This window comes from Rhinoderma darwinii, chromosome 2 (assembly GCF_050947455.1).
Source record: "Rhinoderma darwinii isolate aRhiDar2 chromosome 2, aRhiDar2.hap1, whole genome shotgun sequence".
Classification (NCBI taxonomy): domain Eukaryota; kingdom Metazoa; phylum Chordata; class Amphibia; order Anura; family Rhinodermatidae; genus Rhinoderma; species Rhinoderma darwinii.
Window position 1 is genome coordinate 426304613 of NC_134688.1, and position 14428 is coordinate 426319040.

A 14428-nucleotide genomic window follows, 5' to 3' on the forward strand; every position below is an offset into this window, starting at 1 on the left:
AAAGCTTATCCTGACAATCCCTAGCGTTCCCAAAACCAACTAAAACTGAAAATGTGTAAAACTGACCTGAACAAGTTGTCCCGTCTGCGCAGCGTGGCAGGAGAACTGTATATTTCAGACACTCCTGTGCTGTTGTCTGTGTGCATCATGTTCCGAAATACATATCCTTGTGCCTGTGTAAGTAATAAGAGAGTTTAAAAACTTTAATTTCTGTATGATCATACGTATAGCAGCCCAGTGCCAACTACATACAGTTTCATGTCTATTAGATATAGTTCTATACCCGGCATACCAGCTTTATGATCATGATATTCCTATTATATAACATCTCTTGACTACCTTGGTCTCATGAACAACTCACAACAATGTCATGTCCGACATATATACCCAGTGCTCAATAATAACAGATGATGTCGGGCTCTGTTCTATTACCATATCTTGTCTAGGATCTCTTATAAAATTATTTTATTAGTGGAAGACTGTATGATCAAAGACAAGTACCTTATCCCCACATGGCTCCATTAGGTAGGTGTTGATGGCCCGAATATTGGGAGCACGGCTGTAGATCCAAGCAAGTGCACTGCTCACCAGCTGTACTAGATTTCTTTGCCTCTGGACGTGGTGGTATGCGGTACTAAAAGCATTTGTTACACCCTAGAGAAAATTAAACCAACAATATGATACCATTAAATTACAAAACTGGTGTAGTAGGTATACAATATGATACCCTTTCGAAAACAATTACTGTTTTATAGGAAGACAATTCAGTCATATTACGTTGAAGGAAATTAGAGTGTTGGACGGAGAACCAGGCCAACATGAGAATAACATAAAACTCCATGTAAAAAAAGTGTGACAAGGCAACAGTACTAACCAGTAAGTCACCAAGAATTTACAATGATGTTCCAAGGCTCAAGGCAATCGACGTTTTCAAAAAGTTGAAGTGTATGCCCACCTCTGCAACCATTTTTTTGTTTCACATAAAATAAGCAATGCAGCAACTTTACAAATAACCTTTTTAAATCCATAGTTTTGTATCTACAACTGCAATTACAGACTATTAACAAACCCTGTATAATCTGATCCTGCAGTCAAACTACCTTCCGTCTGCCCCCTACTTCTTGCTGACCTACCAAATGTTCATTAGCAAGAGGTAGGGGACAGATGGAAGGGAATATGACAGCAGGATCAGACTACACAGGGTTCATTTGTAGTCTGTTAGCATGGAGTCATATAGGTCTACATAGGAGCTCTAGAAAGCTTTGGTTGCAAAGGTGGACATACCCATTAAGTGATCTAGGGATTTTAATAGTCAAAAATAAATCTAGCTAGTTATTTGCTATGACACCTTATGATCAAAATGTTTTATGGAATCATCAATGGCGGATCATCATAGGGCGTTTTGTTACTGTTTAGAGACCTGTTGGTCACATGACCTCATCCCTGCAGCTCTTACTACTGTTTAGAGACCTGCTGGTCACATGACCGCAGGTCCTTGAGCGGCACCAAAATTCCACAGAGAAGACTGAGGTGAGCTGCTAAGTAAGTATAAAGGGATGGATTGGTTTAAGGGCTCTCTATTTAGGGGGTCTGGTGTGGGGACTGTATTAGTTTATGGGGTCTGTATTTAGGGGGCCTGGTCTAGAGTCTTTATTAGTTTAGGGGACTTTATTTAGGGGTCGGTTTTAGTTTAGGGGGGTCTGATCTGGGGTCTGTATTGAGGGAGTCTGGTTTTGGGTCATTATTAGTGTAGAGGGTCGGGTCTGGGGTCTGTATTTAGGGGTCCTGTCTGAGGACTGTATTTATTTAGGCTGCTTGTTCTGGGGTCTGTATTTGTTCAGGGGGGTCTGGTCTGGGGACTGCAATAGTTTAGAAGGTCTGGGGTCTGTATGTATTCTATGATCTAGTCTGGGGTCCAAATGTATTAGTCTGAGTAAAAGAGGTTGTCCGGGCACATCGATAGGTCATCGGTATAAAAAGCGGTCTGTGCCTGGACAACACCTTTAATGTATAGTTCTGGGCCTTGGTGTCTAAATTTGTATGCTTCTATAGAGGTAGGAAATGGCTGCAGAAGTGATGGGCAAAGATGTCTCATCAGGAGAAGTCGCCATAACGCTCTGCGTCAGATGGAGAAGAAAAGAAAACGACTCCCATCAGAGATCACTTGTGAGTCACTGGATCTATAGGGGATCTGTCACCTCTCCTGAAATGTCTGTTGTAGGAAATCCTTGTATTCTACATATCTTTGTGTACCCAGGACTAATAGACAAATGTGTGTTACCATTCCCATTGTCAAGAGGAACTGTCCCTGAACAGTGTGATACTGTTAGCGATGGTTGGAGACTGTCAGCATGTAGGGACACAGCCCTTTGACAAGAGGAATCGTAACACCCATTTGTCAATGCTCGCACAAAAAGGTGGTGTTCACTATAGACACGGCAGAGCGGCAGTGGGGAAGGGGGCCCAAGTTTGCGGAACAGCCCAGGGCCTATGGTCTACTTAATCCGCCACTGGGAATCATTACCTAACCATCATCCATAATGTTGATGTTGTTCATACATACCTGATAAAAATGTATTTCATGTGTGAGGAATATATTTCGGTCTCGAAGTTCTCTCAGAGTGTCAATGCTGAGGGTGCCGAATACTCGCTGTTGCACGTCCATTAGTGGCAGTACAATGAGTGATCCCTTTTTCTCTTCTTCAGACCGCTCTGTATTCCATAAGTGAATATTACCATGATACTGAATGCGAGGCACATGTTGTGGTGTCCCACTGTCCACTGCTGCAAAGCTGGACATTATAGGTATTGAACATTGATAAACTGTAAGCATACATTGGTATTATACCAAATCTCTAAAATATACAAGAATAATTCAAAGAGCAAAGGGGTAATAAAAAAACGAATTTAGAAAATTAATATAATAAGAATTGAGAAGGCGTTGGAAGCAAATATGAAATAGAAGCTGGTAAAAAATGATTTTTTTTTATTCAACATTTCATAGGGCTGCGGCTTCCATATTTCATAGATTTGAACTGCTTCTTTTAGTTTTACAGTTGACATCCTTTTTAATATTCTCTTACCTTACTCCCTTCATGTCTCTGGTCAGTGTCTTATTTAATAAATATATGGCATCTTCAGAAGTACATGCGACATAACGTAGAACTTCATTCCACCTTTCTCTTACTGAACTTTGTTCTAGAAGGGCAATACTGGCACTGATCTTCTTGTTATTCCCATGAGCCTCTGCATCCTATAAGTACATGGAGACTAAAGCTTTAGATCTCTATAAATGTTGATGCTTAGTGCATCCTGATACCATGTAGATTTAGACGTGCCTTATACAGTGCCTGAAATACAGCTCTGTACACTGGCTCAAATCTCCCACCACTGGTTTCAGCCACCAACTGTATGTGCTGTAGCCACTTCCTTCGAGATGCTCCACGTAGCTTCTCTGCCTGGGTTCGCTCCACACTGATGGTCAGAAATTCTACCATATTTTCATATACCTCTTCTTCTGGACCTGGAAGCTGATGGATCAAACTCAGGATGTACCTTATGAACTCAGTCACTGACAACTTTCTTGATCCGCGCTGAGACCTTGAAGAGCTTAGACTTTCCCTTCCTAAACGTAAGAAATGAATTAAAAAAATAATCCCTGTAAACTGAGATTTACAAACGCACAACCCACCTGGGAAAAAGAGGGGAAAGAAGATGAATTTAAAAAACAGGAAATAATTATTATAAAAAAAATTAAATAACGCAAAACAGAAGGTTTGTCCTAGTTTCTGAACTGGCACCCTTAAGAGGAGTAAAATACTTCTAATATTTGTTTAGCCAAAGTAAGCCATTGCAGACAGGCTGACGGTTGAGGAGTAACCAACCCCCTAAGAATAAATAGTCTCACCATAAACAACAATTTTGCCAAAAAAATTCTGTAGTGCAATGATAAAGAGTTTAAACCAGACATATCCCCCAAAACATATAAATGGATCCAGTGATATAGTGATCAATAAAAGCCTCTGTCCAATCAACACCTCTGTCCAATATACCCCAACCCTAGGGCATAGCATATAAAGTAAATTACGTTTTCAACGTGCCACATCTGACACAACTAGAAGAAGAGTGAAACACAATTTAGAGTAAGAAAAGGGGAGAATAATGTAATCTATGTATTAACATCAATTTAGAATATCATGCCATTGATCGTGTCCTGGATTCATGGTTGGTATAACAGTCATGTAAGGAATAATTTATGTGTTTATTTCAAGGGTTCCACATATATTGTAAAACATACAGCAGTTTGGTTTAACCTCATGATGTCTCCATGACATAACGACAATGCATCAGGAATGAATTTACCGTATGTCTATGTGTCATGTGTCACATTCATTCATTTAAATTTGCATTCAAGAAATTTGTTTAATATACGTCATTTTCTATACAAAGTACATCTGAACATTGTAAGAGCTGTGAAAGACCAGGGTCCCAAACCATGAAGGCCAACTTAACTAATTTTGGATACTTTTCATGAGGCCTCCACAAATTTATGCATAGAAACGGTGAGAATTACCACACTGATTATTTCATTTCATCGTTATAATATTCATGTAGTACATTTATGTACATAAAAATGATGTAGGTGGTTTTAGTTCAGAAAAGCTCAAAGCAAATCTCACCTTTAGTCACCACCTCTGATTCCATTCCTTCTTTATATTTGGCCAAGACTACTTCTATCTCCTCCAACTCTAAGAATCCTGAACCATCATTGTCCCATTTCTCAAAGAGGGCCTGTAGTACTAGCTTCTGTCGTGCAAGAAGAGTATCATGCCGTACCTTTGAAATGTATTATAAATAAGCAGAATGTTATGAAATTGAAAGATACATATTCATAAAATATTCGTTCATTTATATAAATATTGCATTATGTTTAATCTAAAAAAAAAAAATGTAAAAAAAATCTCCTTAAGTCATACTTAGTTTGAAAAAGAAAATTCCAGGCTAGATACTGATCATTTTCGTGGCTTACAGATGAGGCTCTTACCTTTTTAACCCAACATGCTGTTCCCCTGGAAACCCAAGAGTGGCGTACAAAAATAAGTGGGGATGAGTACAGTATTAAATCCCATCATGGGTCATGTCAATACTCTATGACCCAATACTGGCACAAAAAAATTTCAAGAGCTCAAAGGAAAATATGGCATAAATACAGATGTATTAGAAGATACAATCTGAACAGAAAGTACCGTACTTTAGCCAACAACGCAATTCTCTCCTCTTCCGTCTCAACATATTCCCTCTGTATAAAAGACGTGAGCTCCTCTACAGCTGCCAGTGGAGCTACTTCTCCCACAAATGTCTCCATCAGCTGAACAAATTGGGGCAAGTTGAGGGCACAGTCATTGAAAGCACTAGGGATACGTGATGGACCACGTGTATTAATATCTGAGATGATGGTTCGTAAATCTGAAAATTAAATAAATTCTATTTAAGATAGTAATGACCCTCTTTTTATCAGACCTCAAACACAGCAACTTTATACGCGCACGCGCGCACGCGCACACACACACACACACACACGCACACACAGTAATCTAATGTGTAGATCTAATATTTCTATAGAATAAAACGTCCATTAGCTGCAGCAATATCTAGTTCATTATTTCACTCAAAAAAATTAAATAATTTTATGCCTCATGATTCATTGTCATATATTAATATAGATTATATTTGTTTGTTTTTTTGTGGAATAGAAAAAAAAAACAACAACACATTGTTAATTTATTCATTGTTTTTTGTGATTTTTTTATGCTTGTTCTCTGAACGGGCTAAATAACATTTTGCATTTATTTTACGGTTTGTAATGATTAACGGGAGACCTAATATATATATATTTATTTTTTTCTGACTTATTTAATCGTGTTTTTATTAACTATTTATTTCATTAAACGTTTTTAATTATTTATTGTTTGTCCCGCTAAGTGACTTTTACTTATTTAATTTGTAATAATTATGCATTGGAATACTTATGTATTTCAATGCATTACTGCCTTGCATGGTACTGTACTTTGTTGCAGTTTTTTTATGTGGAAACAGCACATAAAATCAGCAACAAATCTGTCACGTCTGAACATGGCCATTGTTTACAGTTTAGGCTCTTTTCACATCTGTGCTATGAATTCTGTTTTTCTGTTCCGTCAGTGGGTATTTTTTTTTACATTTTTTAAAATATATATCTTTGATGTGGAGTTACATTTTAGTTCTGCCAATGTCCTTCCAAAATAGGAAGTTCATTTAAATTTATTTCTGGATTTTGTTCATTATTTGAAAAAAGAAACACTGTTTAATATTTCCTGTGTCTGAACAGCAGCAGGGAAGGTTTGGCTGGCTATTAAGGGGTGGAGGAGGCCAAGTTTATATTTTCTTTTCTACCAAAGTCTCTACGGAGACTTTGGCGTTCTGCGATGCTAGGTTACACATAAAAAGTTTCATTTTATAGACTCTGGAATCTTTATGTTGTGAGGCAGTGTGTTTCCGAGAATCCATTTTCTTCTAAGATGGACAGATTATATTTACACTTAAGATGCCAGAAGCTTCCTTTGATCTTGCTACTAATAAAAACACAAGTTAGTGAATGACCACTTCAAAGTAAATGTGGGAGGTTGAATACACTAATTTCTCATGGCATAAAGCATAAAGGGCTAGCGTTTTTAATGAATAGATCTTATTATTTTGGTCAAGAAAAACCACCTGCACAGGATAATAAGTATAACAATGTAATATTCTTAAAAGGCAGAGGACAGATGTCACAGCAGTTTTCAGACGGTACTGTTAAAGGAGAACTCCCACAAAATTTTGTATTCTCTGGCCCATTTGAGAGGCACAATATGTAAATTGTGGTGACGGTAATCTTCTTACCAGTGGCTGTATTTGTGAGTTATCCACTCGCTTCTCGTCCTCAGCTGTGTCATGTGACCATCTATAGGACTCTCCAACTGCTACAGCGTCTCATGTGTGGACAGGAAGTCAGTTTCTCTATTCATTACTATCACAGCCTCGATGTGAGTCTCATAGAAATGAATGGAGAAACTGACTTCCTGCCCACACATGAGACGCTGTGGATGTTGGATTGTCCGATTGCTGGTCACATGACACAGCTGAGGAGGGAGTGGAAAACTCACAAATACAGCCACCGGTAAGATTACTTTCACCACAATTTATATAACGTGCCTTTCCAATGGGCCAGAGAATAAAAAAATGTATGGGAGTGCCCCTTTAATATTATAAACCTTGCACATTGGATGTGATATTAAAGGCAACATAAGCTCTATATTTATAATAGTATGACAGACTTAGGGCCTGTTCGCTCCTGCATGTGTATTTCCATTGTTCTGCTCCTTCAGAGGAGCAGAAGAACCAAAAAACCGGAAGCGCTGGTACCGTTGTATGACAGTCACCATCAGCGCCTGACAGGACCCATTGACTTTAATGGGTTCTGTCTGTTTTCCGTCATGGTATCTATGGTTTTGCCGGAAACAATAGCACAGAATCCTGCACTTCTGCTTGCGATATTTATGGCTGGATCTGTGATGCAGATGTGAACAGGACCTTAGGGCCTTTATCATTGAGTTTAATGTATAAATCTACTAAATAATAAACAGCTCCTAAGCTCCCCCTAATGGTGGCAGTAGGGAGCCAGAATGTTATCATTTAACTCCAAGGTTGTGAAGGGAGACAAGGGATTTGAAGCTCTGTAACAGAAAAATGGAGCACAATAAAGTTATATTTATGCTTCACAACCGTCCCGGATCCAGCAGGACAGTACCGGATTCCAACCCATGTTCCGTTGTCCTGAGACGCCTGCCACATGTATGAATAGTATGGTGGAGCAGGGTGCCATGAGCACAGTGACATCTCGCCTGCCTGCGCTGAACCACACAGCACATACTGGAGGAGACCTGCAGAGTGATCTGCTCCATTCGTCATGGGAATTGGGCTAGGTAAGTATTTTTTGTGTGCTCTGTTTCTGTGTAGGGGGCACTCTGGGGCATGTAGTGGGCACTCTGGGGAATTATACGGTGTATGAAGAAATATGGGGGCATTATACTGTGGAAAGGCACTAGGGGCATGATACTGTGGGGGGCACTATGGGGGCATTATATTATGGTAAAGCACTCTAGCGGCATGATACTGTGGGGAGGCACTATGCGGCATGGTACTGTATAGTGGCATTATGAAGGCAAAAATACTGTGAAGAGGCACTATGAGGCATAATACTGTCTATGCGACTTTATGGAAGTATTGTACTGGGTAGGTGGCACTAAAGGGGCAAGATTCTGTGTGGAGGCACTACGGGAGCATTATACTGTATGGGGGCATGCTACTGTGTACGAGGCACTATGGGGGCATTGTACTGTGCACTGGACACTAAGGGGGCACTATGGAAGCATGAAACAATGTGGAAGCACTATGGCGGCATTATTTTGTGTATGGGGCACTATCGGGGCATCATACTGTGTGGGGGCTACTATGGGGGCATTATCCTGTGTATGGGGCACTATGAGGGGAATCATACTAAATGGAGGCATTATGGCGGCATCATTATTGTGAGGAAACACTAAGCAGGTATCATCAATACGTGGGAAAACTATTACTGTGTTATACAAAGAAGGGCACTATTACTGTGTGGGGGCACAAAGGGGACTGGGAGTGTATAGACAGGGATTTTTACAGGGTTATAAGTATGATGAAAGCCCCATGTGTTGTCTGTCTTTACAGTCTTTGTGTTGATTAATTTCATAATATATTATACCTCTTAATTTTCAGAGTAGAAATGGTGTTAAAAAGTGGACATTCATGTGCTAGTAAAACAATTATTAAAGTTTGTTCTAAGAACAATTTAAACCATTGCCAAACTTATTATGCCTTATATGAATCTGTCAAGATAATTAACAAGGAGAAGTGGATAAATGGGATTAAGTTATTTCTGCTGCATTTCTAAAGATTTCATTAATAGTTCAAAAGGAAAAGAACTTGAATTTGAAGTATTTGAAGCATAAAATGACAGTCTAAAACTACTGATGAATAAAACATTTAAGGAATGACTTAAAATAATGCTTAAAGGGAATTTGTCATGTTAAATAGTTATAATGTGTTTGATGTCATTCTTTTATAAAAGTTATTACTGGCCATTGTCATATTTATTTCACTATTTTTAGTTTTATGGGGGTTGGTATTTACAGTGAACACTACGATAAACATGTATAACAACTGTCTTATGACTATATGCATAACAATTTCTATAGAGATATTTACTATCGTAAATAGTGGGAGTATTGCTGAGCATGAGCAGTGTTGTCACAATTTACTGAAGCACTTGGGTCCAGGTAGAAAAATGATATTCTCTCAGACAGTGAAGAAAAGTATTAACTAAAACTACGGTGCTAATATCTTCGTCCCATAATAGACTCTTCAGTTATTAGTTACAGCATAGTCAGATTTTACACAATTCCAGGAGTACCAAATTATTAGAGTTTGTTTGGTTTGGATATTGTGTCCATTGATTTCAGCAGGCCCAAAGCTGAGAGAAAGGCCTATAAATCTGTCAGGGATAAAAGGAAGTAGCTGAAATCCTTGCATGACTCCTGAGTATCTGTATAGTAAGGGCTCATTCAGACAGAGTGTTTATCTCATCCGTGTGACGGCCGTTAAAGCAACGGCCGTCACATGGACTCATGTATTACAATGGGGCCGTTCACACGATCGTTGTTTTAACGGAGCATCTGAAGGGTCAATGAAAAAATAGGACATGTCCTATTTTCCGGTGTGTCACACATCCTTCCATAGACTCTAGTCTATGAGGGATCCGTGACAATGCGACCCGCACAGGTGCACCTCGGACGTGAAAAACTGCAGTTTTTCACGTCCAAGGTTAGCTACGCTCATCTCAATGTCTCAATCTCTAACATCACTAAAGCTACTACAGCTACTGATGCCTTTAGTTCACGGAAGTACTATTTTCATACCTATAAACAACTGATAAGGTTAAAACCTTCTCCCTGCATTTCAAAATTGTATGTCTCCTAAATGGAAGATAAAGGACAATTGTAGCAGTAGCCATAGATGATGTAGTAATCCTCCAGAGAAAACACGTGTAAAAGCAAATAGTGTTGTAAAGGATCTGCCAGGCACTACGTCTGTGGAGACTCCCAGGGTTAATCAGTCGACACCTGAGGCCAGACCTCTTAGACTGACACCGGCTCCCACCAATCAGGGTGGCAGGCTCAGGAGTGGGAGAGCCTATCGCGGCCTGGTCAGTCAGAGTTAGCTCCGCCCCCTGTCCATTTATACCTGCAGTTTTCTCTTCCTCATTGCTTGTTATTCTTTTGGATTCCTGGCCCCACTGCTGCTTGCTCCAGCCTGCTTCTGCCGTGCTTCTGCCTTGCTGCAGTTCTCCTTGACTTGACTTGCTTTGCTTTGCTTTGCCCCTGGCTTGCTTCTGTCTCCGTGCCCGCTCGGGTTACTCACTTCGTCCTGGTCCTGACTGTTCGTTCGCCGCTCCGTTTCCTCGTGGCGTTCCGTGGCTACTGCCCCTTCCCTTGCGTGTTCCCTGTTTGTTTTCCTGTGCACTTAGACAGCGTAGGGACCGCCGCCCAGTTGTACCTCGTCGCCTAGGGCGGGTCGTTGCAAGTAGGCAGGGACAGGGCGGTGGGTAGATTAGGGCTCACTTTCCCTTCACCTCCTTCCTGCCATCACAGAATAACAAGCCCTTACCTAGTCTACCATTTCTCCTACGCTGTCGCTATCATGGACCCCCTTGAGACCCTGACCCAGCAGATGCAGGGCCTCTCCCTACAGGTCCAGGCCCTGGCCCAAAGGGTTGGGCGCACCACCTCACCTCTAGAACCCGACCTCAAGTTACCTGACCGGTTTTCAGGGGACCGTAAGACGTTTCTCTCCTTCCGGGAGAGTTGCAGACTATATTTCCGCCTTAAGCCCCACTCCTCAGGTTCCGAGAACCAGCGGGTGGGTATCATCATATCCCGACTCCAGGAAGGGCCCCAAGAGTGGGCCTTCTCCTTGGCTCCTGACGCCCCTGAACTTTCCTCTGTTGATCGTTTTTTCTCTGCCCTCGGACTCATTTACGACGAGACTGACAGGACTGCTTTAGCCGAGAGTCAGTTGGTGACCTTACGTCAGGGTAGGAGACCGGTTGAGGAATACTGTTCTGATTTTAGGAAGTGGTGCGTAGCTTCTCAGTGGAACGATCCGGCCCTAAGGTGCCAGTTTAGGTTAGGATTATCTGACGCCCTGAAGGATCTGCTGGTTAGCTACCCCTCGTCTGACTCTCTTGACCAGGTTATGGCCCTAGCAGTACGACTTGACCGACGTCTCAGGGAACGTCAGCTAGAACGCTTCAGTGTGCTCCCCTCTGACTTTTCTGCGATCCCCCCCGAGGTCCCGCCTCCTCGCCCCTCCACGGAGGACTCGGAGGTACCTATGCAACTCGGGGCCTCCATGTCCCCTCGACAACGTAGGGAGTTTCGCAGAATGAACGGTCTCTGCTTCTACTGTGGGGACGACAAGCATCTACTGAACACCTGTCCCAGGCGCAAGAATAAGAAGCCGGAAAACTTCCGCGCCTAAGTGATCATCGGGGAGGTCACTTGGGCGCACAGGTATTTCCCGTTAATGTGAAACGCAATAAAATTTTGCTTCCCTTTCAGGTCTCGTTTGCTGGCCGGTCTGCCACGGGCAGTGCTTTCGTGGATTCTGGCTCATCTGCTAATATCATGTCTGTTGAATTTGCTATGTCTCTAAAGATGCCTTGTATTGATTTACCTTATCCTATCCCTGTAGTAGGAATCGACTCTACTCCCCTTGCTAATGGTTATTTTACTCAGCATACTCCTGTTTTTGAACTCCTGGTTGGCTCCATGCATTTTGAGCAGTGCTCTGTACTGGTAATGCAGGGATTATCGTCTGATCTGGTTTTAGGCCTTCCCTGGTTGCAGTTGCATAATCCCACGTTTGATTGGAATAATGGGGATCTCACCAAATGGGGTAATGAATGTCTTATGTCATGTCTTTCTGTTAACTCTATTTCTCCCCGGGAGGAGGTAAACACGCTTCCTGAGTTCGTTCAGGACTTCGCCGATGTGTTTTCTAAGGAGGCCTCCGAGGTGTTGCCCCCCCATAGAGATTACGATTGCGCTATCGATTTGGTGCCTGGTGCCAAGCTTCCTAAAGGTAGGATATTTAATCTTTCATGTCCTGAACGTGAAGCCATGAGGGTGTATATCCAGGAATGCCTGGCCAAGGGTTTCATTCGCCCCTCGACTTCTCCTGTAGGTGCTGGCTTCTTCTTCGTGGGGAAGAAGGATGGTGGTCTTAGGCCGTGCATTGATTATCGTAACCTGAATAAGGTCACTGTAAGGAACCAGTACCCACTTCCTTTGATTCCGGATCTTTTTAATCAGGTTCAGGGAGCCCAATGGTTTTCTAAGTTCGATCTACGGGGGGCATATAACCTTATCCGCATCAAAGAGGGGGATGAGTGGAAAACTGCGTTCAACACACCCGAGGGTCATTTCGAATACCTGGTCATGCCCTTTGGGTTGTGTAACGCCCCTGCTGTCTTCCAGAATTTTATTAATGAAATCCTGAGAGAGTACCTGGGTAATTTTCTTGTTGTGTACCTTGATGACATACTGGTGTTTTCCAAGGACTGGTCCTCTCACGTGGAGCATGTCAGGAAGGTGCTCCAGGTCCTTCGGGAGAATAATCTGTTTGCTAAGACTGAAAAATGTGTCTTTGGGGTACAGGAGATACCATTTTTAGGGCAAATCCTCACTCCTCATGAATTCCGCATGGACCCTGCCAAGGTTCAAGCTGTGGCGGAATGGGTCCAACCTGCCTCCCTTAAGGCGTTACAGTGTTTTTTAGGGTTCGCCAACTATTACAGGAGATTTATTGCCAACTTCTCGGTCGTCGCTAAGCCTCTTACGGACCTTACCCGCAAGGGTGCTGATGTCCTCCATTGGCCCCCTGAGGCCGTCCAGGCCTTTGAGACTCTCAAGAAGTGCTTTATCTCGGCCCCCGTGCTGATTCAGCCCAACCAAGAGGAGCCATTTATTGTGGAGGTTGACGCTTCCGAGGTGGGAGTGGGGGCCGTCTTGTCCCAGGGTACCAGCTCCCTCACCCATCTCCGCCCCTGTGCTTACTTCTCTAGGAAGTTTTCGCCCACGGAGAGTAACTATGATATTGGCAACCGCGAACTTCTAGCCATTAAATGGGCTTTTGAGGAGTGGCGGCACTTCCTGGAGGGGGCCAGACACCAGGTAACGGTCCTTACGGATCACAAGAATCTGGTTTTCCTAGAATCGGCCCGGAGGCTTAATCCTAGACAAGCTCGGTGGGCACTATTCTTTACCAGATTTAATTTCTTGGTTACCTATAGGGCTGGGTCCAAGAATATTAAGGCTGATGCTCTGTCACGTAGTTTCATGGCCAATCCTCCTTCCGAGAAGGATCCCGCTTGTATTTTACCCCCTGGTATAATCGTCTCTGCCACGGATTCTGATTTAGCTTCTGATATCGCGGCTGATCAGGGTGCAGCTCCCGGGAACGTCCCTGGGGACAAACTGTTTGTTCCCCTGCAATACCGGCTGAGGGTACTCAGGGAAAACCATGACTCCGCTCTATCTGGTCATCCTGGCATCTTGGGCACCAAACACCTCATTACCAGAAACTATTGGTGGCCTGGGTTGCCTAAAGATGTTAGGGCTTACGTCGCCGCTTGTGAGGTTTGCGCTAGGTCCAAAACCCCTAGGTCCCGACCTGCGGGCCTACTACGTCCCTTGCCCATTCCCCAGAGACCTTGGACCCATATCTCCATGGATTTTATCACCGATTTGCCTCCATCTCAGGGCAAGTCGGTGGTGTGGGTGGTAGTCGACCGCTTCAGCAAGATGTGCCACTTTGTGCCCCTTAAGAAGCTACCTAACGCCAAGACGTTAGCTTCTTTGTTTGTGAAACACATCCTGCGTCTCCATGGGGCCCCAGTCAATATCGTTTCGGACAGAGGGGTACAATTTGTTTCCTTATTTTGGAGAGCCTTTTGTAAAAAGTTGGAGATTGATCTGTCCTTCTCCTCCGCCTTCCATCCCGAAACTAACGGCCAAACGGAAAGGACCAACCAATCCCTGGAACAATATTTAAGGTGTTTCATCTCTGACTGTCAATTCGATTGGGTCTCATTCCTTCCCCTTGCTGAATTTTCCCTGAATAACCGGGTCAGTAACTCGTCAGGGGTCTCCCCGTTTTTCTGTAATTTCGGGTTTAACCCAAGGTTCTCCTCCGTCTCCCCTGGTTGTTCCAATAATCCTGAGGTAGAGGATGTTCATCGGGAACTGTGCACTGTCTGGGC

General features: G+C 42.8%; 1 protein-coding gene across 4 annotated transcripts in view; it reads right to left on the reverse strand.

Moving 5' to 3' along the window:
* The window catches only part of EFCAB5 (EF-hand calcium binding domain 5), an 81527-nt gene that overhangs the window by 17677 nt on the left and 49422 nt on the right, over positions 1–14428 (reverse strand). For all 4 annotated transcript variants that reach the window (XM_075854333.1, XM_075854332.1, XM_075854330.1 and 1 more), the window contains 7 exons: positions 5252–5466; positions 4680–4836; positions 3339–3625; positions 3084–3253; positions 2564–2792; positions 502–654; positions 67–173 (listed from right to left, as the gene is read on the reverse strand). In XM_075854333.1, the coding sequence (XP_075710448.1) occupies positions 67–173; positions 502–654; positions 2564–2792; positions 3084–3253; positions 3339–3625; positions 4680–4836; positions 5252–5466 (1318 nt within the window). The remainder of the gene's footprint in view (positions 1–66; positions 174–501; positions 655–2563; positions 2793–3083; positions 3254–3338; positions 3626–4679; positions 4837–5251; positions 5467–14428) is intronic.